The sequence below is a fragment of the Aphelocoma coerulescens genome, chromosome 23, assembly GCF_041296385.1.
Source record: "Aphelocoma coerulescens isolate FSJ_1873_10779 chromosome 23, UR_Acoe_1.0, whole genome shotgun sequence".
NCBI lineage: Eukaryota > Metazoa > Chordata > Aves > Passeriformes > Corvidae > Aphelocoma > Aphelocoma coerulescens.
Genome location: NC_091036.1, coordinates 5,122,591 through 5,139,840, shown reverse-complemented (window position 1 = coordinate 5,139,840; position 17,250 = coordinate 5,122,591). Strand labels below are relative to the sequence as shown.

General features: G+C 45.1%; 1 protein-coding gene across 2 annotated transcripts; it reads right to left on the bottom strand.

The window, feature by feature from the left end:
- Positions 1–1,563: 1,563 nt before the first annotated feature.
- On the bottom strand, positions 1,564–15,535 carry SFPQ (splicing factor proline and glutamine rich). 2 transcript variants are annotated; one of them, XR_011146546.1, is made up of 12 exons: positions 14,811–15,535; positions 14,249–14,437; positions 13,852–14,153; positions 13,647–13,742; positions 12,152–12,348; positions 11,778–11,862; positions 11,361–11,478; positions 11,093–11,141; positions 10,891–11,012; positions 5,108–8,280; positions 1,934–1,978; positions 1,564–1,639 (listed from the first exon to the last, which is right to left on the bottom strand). XR_011146546.1 is itself a non-coding variant. In XM_068994418.1 (11 exons), exons 1-10 carry the CDS (start codon positions 15,432–15,434, stop codon positions 1,958–1,960), a joined length of 1,803 nt encoding a protein of 600 aa, XP_068850519.1. In that variant the 5' UTR covers positions 15,435–15,535; the 3' UTR covers positions 1,564–1,639; positions 1,934–1,957. The 2 variants fall into 2 exon arrangements, 1 of the variants encoding a protein (XP_068850519.1); XM_068994418.1 differs by lacking the exon at positions 5,108–8,280.
- Between the last annotated feature and the right edge of the window lie 1,715 nt (positions 15,536–17,250).

Genomic DNA, 17,250 nt, shown 5'->3' with positions numbered 1-17,250 from the left:
TTGCCTGAGAGAGAACAGCAGCAGCTCCTCGTGCAGCACCAACCCCTCCCTGCCACGAGCACTCTCAGGCATTCGTACCTCTCTCAAGCATTTCATACCACTTTGCCAGATGAAATTAAATTTATTTTCGTGTTTCTAATCTGGCAAAGCAGGTCCCAGCCAAATGTTCACGACTCTTCATGCCACTGCAGGAGGAAACCCTGCCACAATAAGCAGAGCCACCACTGGTGTATTTCGACATATTAAACAACTTGATATTTAAACAAAGGATTGTATTTAATGAATGACAGCATGAACCACGTAGGTACACAGTGCAGCTGCCAAAGCATCAAGTGAAGCAACATGAACCATGGCAATTTGTGCTGCAAGAGCTAAACGCAGCACTGCTCTGGCTTCTAGAGAACTCTTAACTCTTGGCATCTCAGGCTAAATTACTGCAGTCATCACCAAGAAAGCCATTAACCAAGCACCGGCAAACATTTGGAATTCTATGATACAAAACTATGTAACACACAAAATGGGAGTAAGGAATGAGTGAAATTTCCAGAAATTCCTGTTTCTCAGACCCAGCCATAACACTCCACACTGACAAACTGCTTACTCACTGAATACCCTCCGGAATAAAACAGAAGTCATTTATAAAAATATTTAAATATTTTATTTTTAAGAGCTGTATGTTCCTGGTTCCTCTTCATTGCACTCAGACTTCTTTTTCTGCAAGTGCAAAGCACATAATTAGAAAGACTGCAAAAGAAAGACAGAAAACAGCAGGAACTACACGACATGGAATCACCATTCAGAACCACAGGCCATGTTGCCTGCCAAATATTCTCAAGTACTCATATCAGATTTGAGATTAAATGAACATAATTCATATACTTCTAAGATCAGAAATGGCTTTGAGTGTTTTCCTACCCCAGAGCAAGGAGCAGCAGTGACAAACCACACAGGATTCAATAGGAATTCACCAACTGAATCCCACTGGCTTCACACCTTACAGGTCTACTGTTACTTACCTGTGACTCCTGAATTACGGTACTCAGCATGTTGCTCCTCAAACAAGATTTTAAATATTTGAAGTTTCCCTTTGTAGTTTAGTGGCAAATTAGAGGGAAAATGTCATTAATTCCAGCTCTGCAAGTTGGTTTATTTCCCTGAACTGCTATTTGCTGTGCTTCTGTACATGCCGATTTATACACTAGGTTATTTTTTAAATTCAGTGTTAAAGTATTTCAGCAGAACAGCTTTTTAACAAGGTTTAGTTGAATTAACATCTGAGAAGCAGCTGCTCTATTCTCCTTTTTCCACGCTGACAATCACCAACTGCAGCCTGAGTGCAGGACTGGTCATTTCTTGTTTGACCACCTGCAGCACACAAAGGACAGAATTTATTTGCTGCTGCAGGGCTGAAAAGCCTCGGACAACGGTTACATTTTGGCTCTACAAAAGCAAGATTCGGAAACTTTATATAAAATTGATATTAATCACACATTTCAGGCAGGAATTACATAACCCAACACAGGGTGATGGGCTACCAAGCCCTCACAGACACCAACTACTTACTTGTCCACCTGTTCCCTTGGTCCCTTCCACACACCACTGGGCACCGTGCTGGATGTGCTCATGTTCGACTCCTCAACTGGAAAAACATTCCCAAGTTACTAAACCCACAGTGATTGTGAAATCTTTTGTACAAACCCACGTTTAAAAAGGTATTTTTAGCCGCTGCTGTCAAGGTATTAAGCCCAGATGGAGTCACGGTGCTCAAGCCCACAGCATGACAGTAGGGACCATGCTCTACCCTACACATTTAATGCATTCACTCATCCCAACTTCTCAGTGTTCCCCAATTCAAAGGTACTGAGTGACTGAACACCAAGTGCCCAGAAACCTTTATGATTTCATCCATCCAGGACAAAAAAGCAATACTCACTTCCCATGGATGAGCACTCTGGTGTCACTCAGCTTTCATCTTCACCTAAAGGATAACAACTGAAGTTATTAGAGTCATACACAGCAAATTGTGACCATTTCAAAACTAACTTAAAAATAAGGTTTTAACATACATGGACTGATTAGTTACAAGGGGGAACTTATCAATTATTCCAAACTATTACGTGGAAGAATAAGGGGCAGAAATAGGCTAGCCTAAATACTCATCAAGAGCTGAAGAAATATACAGGCAGCTGCCTGAAGAACTGCACCCTGAGCACAAACCATAACCCCGGTCTGAGCACAGTGAGGTTTGATTGCAGCCAGAGGTATACTATCCCTTATGTGAAGGCATTAATTTTGTCAGCTACTTTAACTCTATGACCCTATTTGTCTCCTGTAGCAATGGCCCCTCTCTTCCCCTTCCTGGGGGAGTGCAGTGGCCCTGGCCTCCTGGAGCCCTCGTTTTCTATAGTCCTACAAGTGCTTCAGAAGCCAAAGGCAGACACTAGAGGTTGGCACTGTCACTGCTTTTACCCTCAGCAAGGTTCTTCCCTCCTCAAGACCCCCCTTTACTATAGTTGAGGGCAGCCCGCAATGGTGGGAGCTGGGGATGTGGTGCAAGGCTCTGCACAGCTCCAGTTGGGAGGCAGATCCCACCATGGGCACAGTATGATCTGACCAGGCAGGGACAGCTTCAGGCTTTAGTCTCCAACCCACCACCTGGGTTTCCTCACGGCCCTCGGGAGCAGGAGAGTTATGCACGTTTTCTCTGCCATAGCAACAAACACCATGCATAAGGGATACTATATCTTTGTGCATCCTTTGAAAACTGCATATTCCCTGCTAGCCACACTCCTCCCCAGCCCTCCCCAGTTAGCTCTTCAGTACTGGTGTTCAGAAGCAACATTTATAGAGATGGGGTGTTCACAGACCACTGCGGGATTGCACAGCCAAGTCCTAACATGTCAATCATTACCTAGCAGCAATGACACAGGTGGGAGAAGGCCAATCCTCCCTTTTTTCCTTTTCCAGGCAGCAGCTATTTAACAGCCCCACTAGCTGGTATGGAGTGAAAAAAATCTGAAGCTAATTAGCTGATTCCAAAACTTGCTGGTAGTGGAAGAAGCCAAGTGATTCCCCAGAGCAGCATACTTGGATGCATCCTTCCCAACATGCTCAGCCTCATTGAATAGAATGGAACAGAACACTGGCCTTCCTGATCATGTCACTGCAGCTGGCAATGATTAACAGAGACATGCAACCCCATTACTGCTCCAGTCCTAGAACTACTCACAGGCCTCAGTGTTTAGCTATGGGGAGAACTGCAAGCAAATCAACACTTTGTATGCTTAATGTTACAATAAAGCCCCATCCACGCTGTGCTGTGCTCTCCTGCCAGCACCAGGCTCTGCTCGGAGGGCCTAGCAGTACGCAGATGTATTCTGACACCACACTTCTGAGCTTCAGGTAAGCTTTTGAGAAAAAGTGTATTTCACACACAGATAAAACCAAGATGAAACACAATGCAAGCACTTGAATGTCATTTCTTGTACCCACTTATTACAGACTGACTAAGAGCAGACATGACTAAGTTTGCTACCGCACCAAGTTTCATTACTGCAGCCAGAGCTGGTCTGAGCCCCATGGTTCAGTCACAAATTGCTTGCTCCAAGAGTGTCAAAAACCTGCTTAGTTCAAGTACGTAGAATGAGGCAGATGTGCCAATAACCGCTTTATGACATTCCTGCAAGTCAAGTATCCAGAACACACTGGAAAAACTTAAGTCAGATCTTGAGCAATGGTTTAAGATCACTAATTCAGTTTTGCTACCTGACAGCACACTGGCTGCCAGCAGGTTTGCTACTGGATCCCAGTCCCAGGTAAGGATGAGCCATCACAAAATGGATTCAAGTCACAGGTAAGGTAAACCATCATCAAAAGCCAAACTGACTTTGTGACAAGGTGTCACTCTGTGACCAGCTGGCATGGGCTACACTCGCTGTGGTGTAACCAAAGACTTGTTGACACTATCTTATGGTGCAGCTGCTACTTCAAGGGTTCAATGGAACATGGAACGGTGGGTACAGCAGAGGGCAAGGTTGTCCAGCAGATCCCTGGTCACCAGCGAGAGTCCTGCCTGGAAGGTAACAAAGAAGGGTCCAGAAGTGACAATAACACCAGAAACGAGTATGCAAAGCAGAACTTTGCAGAACAAGGGAAAACACATTACAACACCTGTGAAATAAACTGAGTATCAGACAAGAGCCAGATCATTTGCTGGAACAAGGGAACTTGAAACTCAGGTTCAAGAGCTAATGCAGAAGAGCTGGAGATCAGCACGTCTGGATGTCTGGCAACATAAGCATGTTAATCCTGGAACACTATAGTCAGGAGTTCTAGTAATGAAGAGTTTAGAATTACATCCCAAGACTGATGAAAAATGAAATTGTACATTACACTACCAAGATGACTATGCAAGGCAGAAGTACAGAATCTCATCACTGTCAATTAAAGCAGAGGAATGTATCAGGCTTGTCAATCAAAGGTTAAAATAAAGACTACTGCAATGTCCAATAAGCTTTATGAAACTCACAGGGATATTCAATCAAGCACTCATTTACGTCCTCAAAAGTATCCTGGATCAGTCTCAGAGCTGCTTGTACCAGTAGTTTGAGGTGTCTCTTACACAGCACACACAAGGCAAGAGCAGTGGTTACTAACATATTCCCACCGAGCCAAGACTCTACACAGGGATGAGCTGCAGATGGGCCACTTCATCACTACAGAAAGTTAAAACGTGTTCTTTTCTAGGCACTTGAGAGCACCTTGTCAACTAGTCAAGTGAGTTTAAGATCACATTCCCTTTTCCCCACAGTGCTCATTTAGGAATATCTTTGTTACATCGGAACTAAGAAAAATCCACCCAAGCCAAGTCGTATGTACAGAGGAATCGGGTCTGGAAATCCTCATCTAAGAACCACAGTAAGTTACTTGTTGTCTCTGAATGAGACAAAAGCTTAAAACCGAAAACCACACAGCTTTGATGCAAGCTCAGCATACAGGTATGGAGTGCTGCACTGTAATTCCACAGTCAGAAGTGTGATGTCAGAATACCCACAGTATCAGATTACATAGAAAGTCACCAAGTTATATTATATTGCTTGTTACCTACCTGTACGCAGTCGGCAATGAGAATCTTGGAGCAAGCAGGAATACTACATCCGGGTCCTAATGTCCATTGCCATTTGTGGTACTACGTTCCTCACAGTTATGAACTGCAGAAATGCTGGCTAAGTGCAGTTATGTAGCAGGCCACTAGTTTAAAGTGTAAATTGCAGTCTCAAACTCCAGCAAGAACTTGCTGCCACAGTAAATGGTTGCCAAGGAGAAGCCAAGAATTTGTCTACCACAAAAATACCACAAAATCTCAAAAGCATTTTCAGTTTCTCATCAGCTGTATAAATGATTAGTGTAATGTATCTACACCAGAAGGTAAGATTATTCTGTATTCATTTCTGAGAAAGTGTGAAGACATATGTGTAACGATACCAGTTTCTACTTGCTGCAGTTTTTAGAGCTCCAAGTGTCAAAATGGACTCAATTTTGATAAAACAAGCTAAATTGCAACAGCCAATGTCCTCCAAGTCCAGTACAAAAATGTTATGTGATCCAGACCATCCAAAAACAGGTCTGACCAGCAAAGAACTTTTCTGAAAGATTTTAAAAGATTCAATTATATAAATCTGAGTTTATGAAAAAAGTCCAAAACCTCATAGGAACAGATCAAAGGAACGTCACTTTCTCGCCTCCCACATTTAGTAACTTTTATCAGATTTTAAAGTTGACATGTTTGCCAGCTTTTAAGACACCATCTTTAAAAGGTCTTGAAAACAAGATGGCTAGGTCATCATATGCCTGTTTAGTACATGCAACTCAAAGCAGAACTTGTTTTAGAAATTCTGCTTATGCAGCTACAACAAAGCCAGATTTAACCAAACTTGCAGATGTTTTGAAAACCGCCAAATCTTTCAATGTATTTACTAATCATCGTTTTGCAGCTCAGCTATTTTAATACCTCGCAACAGTAGCTTACGTACAAAACAGGGGTACCCAAAGACAAGCTCTGTAAGGTACAAAGACAGCAGCATCCTTCACTCTTCCAAGTTACAGAACTACAAAAGAACATACTTTAGGATATGCACCAGCATCTCTTTTAATAAAGAATGACATGTAATCTGAAAAATAAACTGAAAAAATTAATTTAATGTTCACGTTCAGAATTCCCCACCTCGGACACCTTCACCTTTTGTGGGTGTCCCATGAACACCCTCCGGAAAAGATATTGTTTAAATCCGCTTCAATAATGCAAATTGCATCGATACTGCTCATTTGTAAACTATCCAATACAAGTAACTTCCAAATGCTTGGTCTGCAGTTTATGAACTGCCAATTTGGAATTTCCTCAAGAGCAATTCATTGCTGTAGCATGTTATCAACCCCCAAACTTTTCTGGGTAAACAAAAAGCATTCACCGAACAAGCTGAATCGCTCTTTAGTGAGCTTCACATTCCAAGTCAGTGTTATCTGTATCAGCATTTCCCAACTTGCTATTCTGTCATTTAAGGGGTAACAGTACTTCAAGAGGGATCAGACATCTGTACCCTAAAACCCTGCAATCTGACACTTAAGTTTTAACCACAGGGAAAATTTAGCAGAAAATTTAGAATTAGCCAATGATTAGCACAAGGAATGGAAAGATATTGGGAAGATTAAAGCTATTCACAGAACTCCAATGGTTGGGGATCATGTGAAGGTACAGCCAAGCTAAGTTTACCTACTTTGTGCCAAGCAGGTTGATGTATCCTGCATTAACACCGAGGTATTTGACACTGGGAAGTCACGTTCCCAGCTTACCTGGTATATTGTAATAATAAGCAAAGCAACTACCTTACCAATGAGTCCAGAATGCTTTGAAATTCTTCTGGGGCTTAATAAAATGAACAGCAAACTAACGAATTCATCAGATCTTCTACAAAAAGAACCTTAAAGGGAGTTTATTTGCACTGTGTAGTATTAACTCTTAAAACTCCAGATTCAGATACTACTTTTGAAGCATTATCTCCAAACATCAATAATAAAAGAGCGATAACCATCATGCAAGCAAGCTGATTGCTGTATTTTACATACAGGATTTTAGGATTTGCCCACCAGCTACACGATTTAAGAATAGTTCCTGCAGTCCCCATAATACAAATGATTGTATTCTGAACTAGGCAAATTAGTCCACTGTTAGCATGAGGACATAAGCAAGTTAACCTTAATCACTCGAGTAACACTTCTGGTCTTTTTGCCAAGCAATTTCAGGCAGGTGTACAATATGGAGCAAGGCCAGATCCTGTAATCTCAAGACAGCTTAAGAGCATATAAATATCACATTAACAATCCTTTAGTTAGGAAGTCAGCCAATACAAGGCATTCTATGAATTTATTTTAAAATAACCATTGCTAGTCTTCTGCTTAAAGTCTTTGAAAGATTCCAAGCAGTAACTGCCAGGGTGGTAAGTGCTACCATCCCACCACCCATAGCTAAAATATGGAATTCATTACTGCACTGCTTGCAGTGAAGCTTTAAATAATGTATCTTACAGCACTTGTAAGATTTCCATTTGCTTCCTTATTGCAGCACAATTACTGCTCAAAAAATCTGCACCTACTGCAAAGTTCAGCTACAATATAACCCAATCTTTGGCTAGAGAGGCACTATGGGAAGAGATCTCACTCTTCACTGCAGTTCCACACCCTGGTCTAGTCCGACCTCAGCTCGAGGCTCTCGGGTTACAGTGGCAGGTGTGGTATTTGGCCTCCTTTGTTTAACCACGACTGGCAAGAAGAGTTACTACATTTAGTTTTCTATTTATTTGAAGCACAGTAAAAAAAAGGTTGGTACACTTTGGGAATTCAGTGGCACAAGGTACACTGCCATCAAGTTAGGGACGTTATACATCAAAAAAACAGCTAAATTTGATTTTGAAACACTGCATTACATAATTAAATTGTACTCGCCCAAACAGACCACTTACAAATATTAGGTCAGTAAGTTTCTAACATCCATAAAAACGTAGCTTTCTTACTAAAATGCAAGAATTAAGAAGTCGGTGTCTAAACAAGACAGACAAAAACAAACTGGAATGAAACTACAGGTCACATCTAAAATCGGGGCTTTTTGTTTGGGGCTTCATATTCTTCTCTCCCTCTACCATATCCTGCTGGTGTTCCAGGCCCCATTCCTCTAGGACCCTGGCCACCCACGGGCCCCGCACCTCCCTGCCCAAAGCGTTCAGGACGCTATTGGAACAGAATTAACAGTTCATTATAAGTAGTTGATGTCCATGTGTGTTAAGTATATATTTTTAGAAGGTTCCGTAGTCAAGGTTCGTCGATACAATCACCATTGAGCCGATCCACAGGTACCGGGAACATAGAAAGGAAAAAAGGGTAATTTAAAAATTAGTTTATTGTAATACATGCCTTGAGGTATGTTCCCACTTGATGCATTCTCATACATCTGTTACAAAGAACAGATCCTCCCTGCAGTGCTAGAAATGTAAGCATTAGTGCAGATGTGAATTAACAACTTTTCCAAATGAGCTCTAGCAAAATTTTCAACCAAGTTAATGCAAATAGCTTGCAAACTTCTCACCTTTAGTGCAGTAAAAGCTCAGATTACATCACTGTCATTTCCAAATAAGCCTAATGAGAGAACGCAGCTCCGGTTGGCTGAAGCAGGAGCTGACATTCATCAAATGTAACAGAATGCCTACTCACCAGGACTGGCATGTGCTGTCTAGAGACCATGTGCTTTTCAAGATGGGGTTAAGACTACGGTCTGCTGACTAAACTGCAGAGGCCTTTGGCAGTACCAATACTCATTGTGAGCACTACTGCATTGCAAGAAGAAAAAAAAAAATGTGAAAAAAGCTACTGACCAGTGCTTTACCTAACCAACGCAACTGCTCGAGCAAAGACTGGCACTTGTTCAAACCCCACGTACTCCGGAGCTGCTGGTGCTGCATCAGATGCAAAACGTGTTCCAAGCACTCAGTGTTTCCAGTTAGAGCAATGCACAGAGGGTTGTGTGCATCCAGGCAGTATCTCCCTTCCCACCCCACCTTCACCACAAGCTCTTGGAAAATGCACAGCTTAACAGCATTGAAAGGTTTCACACCAAGGTGTAACAGCTAAGTTACTCTGCAATAAAGCAGAGACTTCGGGTCTATTTACTTGTACCTCTAGTTGCATGTACTTCATTCAGTTACTGTATTACTAGGTGTGATCAGCATTCAACCTACAGAACTTAAAGACATGATGAGGTCAAAGAGAGCTTTAAATTTTCATTTCAACCAAGGTTCCCACTACCGAGTCACAGAACAATGGTAGGTGGTTTGTAACAAAAAGTATCTGCAACTGAAAATGCACACTTCAGAGCTCCTGACTTCTGAAAGTCAGCACCCAAGAAAGGAGTTTCACAAATATTGTTTAGGTTATTTCTGCATAATTCATGGCAGCTTCAGCTCATCTCCAGTTCTGTTTAAAGGTATCAGCCCAGGAACTGTGACAGCATTGTGTGGCAGAGATCTCCAGCCTAAGAAACTCTAGGCAGTTAATCCACCTCACTGTCACACCTTTTGACCAGATCACATTTCAGGTACTACACAAGTTCAACATGCACCTGTACCATGGTTTCCAGGAGAAATATGTACACAGTATGCACCACACACTGCCTAACTGCTCACAGGAAGCTCAGGAACTGCTTAGATATCAGTAGATTATTGAGATACCTTAAGGCCAACAGCACTGTCTACTGAATCCATGATGCTCTCTGAAGTTACCATTCCAAAGATATGGTTCCCCAAAAAGATAAAACAGAAGATATCTGACAAGCTACTATGGTAGCTCAGCACATTAAGCCAGAGGCCTAAACCCGCCCAAAAATCATTTAGTTCAGCTTGTGCTACAAGTGTACACCCTTTCAGGAGGGTGAAAGCACACTGGTATCGCCACTTAAGCCAACAGATTCCCATCCTGCCCATTAAGCACTTCTGTAATCTATATCCATGGTGCTTCAGTGTAGGAACACCAAGCAGGCTCCAAGCCCAGTCACACATGTAGTGTGCCAAAAATAGTACAGTTTGGAAACATACCTCGGAACAGGAGATACGCTGTAGCTTTAACAGGCTCTACCTTTGTGACATGCCCAACACGGGAAAACAGATCAGGCTATCATTTCTTTGGGGGACAGGAACCACAAACGGCTACAGTCCAGGATAGCTGGAACATGCCTGAAGCTAAAAACCAGCATTTCTGCTCTTCTACAGCAACATCAGCACAGACTAAGGGATATGCTGTTTACCATTGATTACTTAAGGTAATCTGCTGCTGGAACAGACCTGAGCGCAGATTTTGGACTGAACAGCACACCCAGACCAACATGCATCCAGCCTACCTAGGCTTGGAAGGGCCAAAACAGTGTTACACACTGGGAAGGAGAACAAAAAAAAATCTCTCTTGTCCATCAATACAGAACATCAAATTACTGAAAAGCTACCGCATTAAGTATTTTGATGAAATTTGTCAGATTCTCTAGAATTCGTAAAAAATCCTTCCAAGCCTAACAGTGACGCAGAATTTCCAAAGTCCAATGAAGTCAGTTAATTGCAAATATGCTGAAGAGCACATTTGAATTCACTTACAAACAATTTTCTGAGTGTGTAAGCTACCATAAAGGTTATCAACTACTCTAGTGCTACACACTGCCACGCTGTCCTCTGTTAAACACCTGCTAAGAGAGTCAGCAGTTAACAGTGACATTTCCACAACCATCCGAACACTGGAGAACTCATTCCCAACCACAACAATTCCCTTGTGCTAAGCTAAAGCCACCACAGGATACGTTACCATGTCACTTCCCATCATAGAACCACTCATGGCTGCTTGGCCAACTCCTGGATTAGCTTCATAACCTATGCCGCCACCACCTCCCAGAGGTGGGAATTTCTGGGCTGCTGAAGCATAAGGATCTAAGAGAGAGAAATACATAATCATATTCTGACAATTTCTAGGTTAGCCAAATGAAGTAATTACTTAAAAGATTCTTTACCTCCCATGTTCATTGTGGCAGCACCACCCATTCTCATGTCTCGCTCTCTCTGCATAGAAAAAACACCTTTTACCCTTGGATAATCGACCACCAAAATCCAGACTTTTCAGGACACAAAGCACATGTACAGCCAACTACTGCCACTGCCCCCACACAAACACAGTGCAGTCGCCAACCCGAAGGAAGCAAAACACAGCGACCTTGAAAATACATCAACACAACTCCTGAACGTGGTAATGCATCCCAAACCCACCATGATGTCACTTACTGGATCCATGTAACCCATTCTACTATAATTCTCTTCCCTCTGTCTTCTCATCTGCTCTTCCATCTCCCGCTGGCGGATCATCATCTCCTCCTCCCGCCGGCGACGCTCCTCCTCCTGCCTGGTCACCCCAAAGCAGACTGTTAAACCACGGGAGTGGAGCACATTGAACACATATCACCATCCCTTGCTCCAGCAATATAAAGGCACTAAACCATTACACATAAGCAAAAAAACCCATACTCTATGATGCTCAAACATTTGAGGAGAAACTTACATAGCAGTTCAATTTCGCAAACACAAACTGAAGCAGCAATGGTGTTTCTTGAAAAATAAAAACTTTCATATGTAAGTAATTGGGAAAAAAAAAAAAAAGCATAAATGTAACTTTGAATAAAATCCCATGAAAGCCAAACTAACCTCAGCTGAATTTCCTTGCGTTTCTGCATTTCCTGATTATGGAGTTCTTCCATACGCCTCAGCTCCTCCTGGCGCCTCATAAGGTCTGCAGGAATGAAGCCTGTGAGCAGCTTTTTCACAAAATGTCACATTTTAATTATATCTGAATTAGATACGCCTCAGCTGCACTGTGGCAGAGAAGTACCTTCCAGTGTCATCACCGTTCTTACCAATACCCACTGATATAAGTATCAAAAAACTACCAGTTCCTCTTTAACTCTGAAATTCTGAAGTTCATAGTCAGAAGTATAAACTTACTCACTAAATCATTAAACAGCCATATATTTAAGTTAGCATTTAAAGCCAAAAAATAGTAAGAATTCAGAACTAATTACCTTGACGCAGGAGGTTTGCCTGATGCTCATGATAAGCATCTTCCATCTCACTTTCAAGTTTGTCCTTGGCATCTTTCATGTTTTTTGCCACCTGCTCTCTCTGCTGCTTTTCCATTTCATCTAAAGATTTCCATCTCTGGGAATATTCAAATTCAAAACTGCCAGGCTGAGCAAAACGGGGAGGAGTCTCTCTTTCCCTGCAGAAAGGAAGATGCTCAGAGTGGGCAATCCTGGAAGCTCAAGGTCAATACAAGATCACAAGCAAAATAACTGAATTATCAGGGAACATCAAGAGCACCCTGAAAATACCTGACAACCATGGGATAGGGAACTAGCTGTGATGGAAGTGCTACATCTTACACACTGAGACAACAGCACTAGATACAAATAATTATCATGGCATATATGGAGACTCCTGCACTATCTCATCCAAGCAAATCTTCAGAGTGCTACTGCTTGTTTACCTCATTCTTAACTCTTTTTAGACACCTCACTGCTGACAACTCCAGGTGCAAAATATCCTTAAACAAGACAGGCCTTTGCCTGAGCAGGCACAACCGAGGTGGGTTTTCCCAGTGCCAAAGCACTCTGTGTCAAAGGCAAGTAACAGCCTTCACCTTCACACAAACAGTTCTCAAAATGCCCGAGCGCCAACAGTTTGTTTTGTCATATAAAGAAACTGGAACTTAAAATTCAGTCATTAATGGAACAAAACTACCAAGTTCAAAAGCTTTCCTTACATTACCCATATAAAGTATTTTAACATTTTGAAACGCTGCATTAATCCACACTCCTCTCCAAGCTGCCTCTAAACTACTTACAATTTTTGATCAAAGCAAGAATTTTGAACACTTTCTAGGCCAAACAAGACTGACTGGATCTCCCTTCCTGCACTCCCTTTTGTGATCTGGGAAAATATAAAATTCCTACAACAAACAGATTTAATATACAGATTCTAACACAAACCTGCTGTTTCAGAAAAGATTTCTCTTTACCCTAATACTACTCTACAGTCTTTGCTCCTTTATGCCAGTAGTCAGCTCATAAGGCAAATCCACACGCAACAAGTTCATACTAATCATGGAACGAGTTAAAATTTTACTTTATTTCCTCATTTCAAACCACGAATGTAAATTTCCAAATTCCCAATGGGATCATCAACCCGAGACATGCCTTAAGGGAGATGACAGCTCGCAACAATAGCATGAAAGTTTAAGTCTGATTTTTCAAGTTTCTACATACACCAAAACCATCTGTCAAGATGTTATTTCTTTGTAATACAATGTACAACACTGCTTGTGTAACACTCAGTAAATACACTAAGCAAATCATTATGTTACTTTCAACTACGAACAAACAAAACCCCCAAGAACTGGAAATACAATCGAAAATCTAAATCCTGTTACTGAAAAATTTTCCGTATTCCTCAGTGCCAGGGACAGTACTACTTAAAACATCACTGATACCCTCTTTATAGCAAAATAAAGTGGCCTACTTTTGATACATCGGATTCTTCTGAGCAAGCTTTTCTGGAAGACCATCTTCATCATCCAGTTGTTCCAATGGCTCCACAATAACTGGCCTGGGAGTGCTGAAAAGAAAATACTCATTTTACTCGTCTAAAAGCCTTTATTCTGAGAAACTAGAATCCTACAGTCTTTATTCAGCTTAAAATTAAAAAATCCTGGCAAAGTACTTACGTTGTCAACAAAAACACCCCCTCAGTACACCGTTCAAACGCTTTCCTTGCAGCTGGCTTTGATGCAAACTCAACAATGCCTTTTCCTGTTGATCTACCTCGATCATCTACAATCACAACAGCTCTTTCCACCGGACCAAACTGGGAAAAAGCTTCCTCGAGCAACTCGTTGGATACATAGGGGGAGAGGTTCCGCACCGACAGGGCAGCGGCGTGAGTGGCAAAGCGAACGCGGAGCTGCCGGCCCCTCATGGGGGTATCGTCCAACTCTGCCTTTGCGATTTCTGCAAGAGCTCTAGATTCCTGGGGAAAAGTTCAAAACCCAGTTTTAGAAAACTAAGTTGTACATGACCACACCGCGAAAACGAAACGGAAGAACACACAACATGAATGCCTACCAGTTTAATGAATCCAAAGCCTTTCCCCTTGTTAATAAAAACCTCTCCTGGCTCCCCATATTTGGCAAACAGTCTTTTAAAGTCTTCGTCTGTGATATCAGCAGGCAAATTCCCAACAAACAACCGGCAGCGCTGTGTGTACGTCTTCTCCCCGGGTCGCCTCAGGAGAGAGAGGTTCGCTTTAAAACCCTACAAAGAATCACACCAGTTCGAGCCATCACTGGGTGCTGCACACCAAGCTGCGAGGAGCCCTGAGGAGCACCGAGAAACCCAAACCGCAGCCCCGGGACCGCCAGGGACACCGCGAGGAGATCCAAATCATACTACCGTGCCACCGCGAGGGGCACCTCGAGGGAACCCAAACCGCAGCCCCGGGCAACGCGACGGGACCCAAACCGCAGCGCCGGGACCGCCCCGACACCAGGGACCGCTCGGGTCCCGCTGAGGCGCCGCCGCCTCTCCCCCGCTCCTCCCCTCAAGATGGCGGCGCGGGCGCGCGGAGCCGCCGCCATCTTGTGCCTGAGGGATGTTGGGGGGGGGGGGGGGGAGCGCCGTGACTCACCTCGTCCGACAGCTTCTCGCTCCTTTCTCCCGAGCCCTGCAGTGCCCCGAGGCTCTGCTGGCCCTGGTGCTGCTGCCCACGGCCCCGCGGCTCCCCGCCCGGCCCGCCGCGGTGCCCCGGCCCGCCCTTGTGCGGCCCCTGCTGCGGGCCACCCGGCCCCTTGGGGCCGCCGCCGGGAGACTGTCCTTGTCCTTTCTTAGGGCCGCCGGCCGGTGTGGGGCTGGGGCTGGGCTTCGATTGCGGCTGTGGGCCGGAGGGAGACGAGGAGGGAGCCGAAACCGGCGGCTGCTGCTGTGGCTGCTGCCCCGCGGGAAGCGCAGAGGATGGAGGCGCTCCCGCCTGGCTGCCGGTGGGTCCCGCCGTGGTGGCGGACGCTGAAGAGGATGAAGAAGGCGGAGCAGGGGTGGACGTAGGCGGCTTCGGCGGTTCGGGCTTCGGGCCTCCTCCCGGCGGACCGCCTGGGCCTTGCGGGCCGCCCGCCATCGGGCCGCGGTTCTGTCCCATGCCCATGCCGGGCGGCGGCGAGCGGAAATCGTGGTTGGGGCCGCCGCGGCCGCCGCCGCCGCCACGCCGGTGAAAGCCGCCGCCACCGCCGCCACGGCTACGGAAGCGATCCCGCGACATGGTGGAGCGGAGAGAGGAGGAGAGAGCTCCGGCCGCGGCGACTATTGCAGCTCAGCGCCCGCTGCGCAAAATGGCGGCGAGCTAGACGGCCTCGCCGCCGCCTTTGTCCGCCCTTAATATAGTGTCCCCGCCCCCGGAAGCCCCCTCCGAGCCACCAGCCAACCACCGGCACCGGCGGAGGTTACTGACAAGCGAAATCACCAATAGGATGCCGCAAGTCCGCAAGCTCTTTGATCTCATTGGTAACGAGCCTGCCCTCTGTCCATTGGCGCGTTTGACCGCCGACGTTGGCACGGGACGGTCCGTTAACCCCCCGCGTGCTGATTGGGCAGCTTGAGCGGCGGGAGGCGAAGTCACGGCGGGAGCGCGCGTCGTGATTGGCTGGGTCGGCTGTCAATCAGGCGGAGGCGCGGCCCCGGCCTGTCTGCGCGGCGCCTCAGGGCACCCTCAGCCCCGGCTGCGGCTGGAAAAATGTCAAATAAACGTAATTTCAATTACAGTTCGCTGCTTCGGCGCGGCCGGAGCCTTCGCTTCTGCTTTGAAACCCAATCTGACATAAAAAATGTCCGATTTATGCATTCAAGGGTGGTAGCGGAGCCCCGGCGCCAACATGGAGGGTCACGTTCACTCTTTTGTGTGAAAAATTGGGCAGGGAATCACCAAAAAAAAACCCTGGGAACAGCGATCCGCGGTTTCCATACTCCCTGGGAATGCAGGACACGGCTTGATGCGAACAAAATCGACGGAAATTTCCCAACATGTACCCGGTGCGGTCTGAGGTGAAAAATAAAGCAGCTGTACCCGAGTCCATAGTGGTTACAGTCCCGACACTCCATGTTCCATTACAGAAAACAGGCCAAAAGCACATTCCATCTCTTTAGTGTCCCTGGTTTCAGCAGTGCTGCGCGGGAGACACTCCAGCACGACTTTTTTATACCTTCCCTTCCCCAGTGTGTCAGTCCATCCCCCCCTCAAGCTCCCAAGGATGTTTCACATTCAGTTTCAGGTCTGAAAAATACAAAAAAACAAACCGCGTGAGAAACCCAAGGGAAAGTCCCATGTTAATTGCACAGACCTGGAACTGTGGCAGTGTTGTGATACAACATCATCAATCTCATAAATATTTCTGATACCCTGGGGAGGTCAAAGGCCAGTTTCATTCTTCATTGAATCATGGAATAGTTTTGGGTTGGAAGGGACCTTAAAGCCCATCCTGTTCCAGCCCCTACCCCGGGCAGGGACACCTATCCCAGGTGGCTCCAAGCCCTGCCCAGCCTGGCCTTGGGCACTGCCAGGGATCCAGGGGCAGCCACAGCTGCTCTGGGCACCCTGTGCCAGGGCCTGCCCACCCTCACAGGGAAAAATTCTTTCCCAATATCCACCTAGCCCTGCCCTCTGGCAGTGGGAATCCATTCCCCTTTGTCCTGTCACTCCAGGCTCTTGTAAATTGTCTCTGTCCGTCTTTCTTGCCAGCTCCTTCAGGTACTGGAAAGAATTAGGTCTTCCCAAAGTCTTATTTTCTGCAAGCCGAGCAATCCCAATTCTCCCAGGCTTTCCTTGCAGGAGAGCAACAACAACAACAACAACAAATTCCCTATGGCTTTATATTTTTTAAACAAAAAGGAGCCACAGATTGATCCTGGCCCCGAATCAGTGGTGTAATGGCTGTGGGACTTCAGCCACTTCCAAGCACTGTAGGATGGAAACTCCACGTTGTTTTAAAATGGATTCTGGCCGTGCCCCTGCTGCCGGCAGTGAGTGTTTCCACCACGAGGTGTCTCAGAGGTTAAATCACTGCAAGAACAAATTTGGGACT

What these genes read in the sequence shown, in the direction of transcription:
- SFPQ (XM_068994418.1), bottom strand. Translation starts at nt 15,434, where the DNA reads ATGTCGCGGGATCGCTTCCGTAGCCGTGGCGGCGGTGGCGGCGGCTTT. An exon ending in GGGGTGTTTTTGTTGACAAC is followed by an intron (nt 13,743 to 13,851) that starts GTAAGTACTTTG and finishes TTTTCTTTTCAG; the next exon opens with CACTCCCAGGCCAGTTATTG. An exon ending in AAGAATCCGATGTATCAAAA is followed by an intron (nt 12,349 to 13,646) that starts GTAGGCCACTTT and finishes TCCTTTCTGCAG; the next exon opens with GGAAAGAGAGACTCCTCCCC.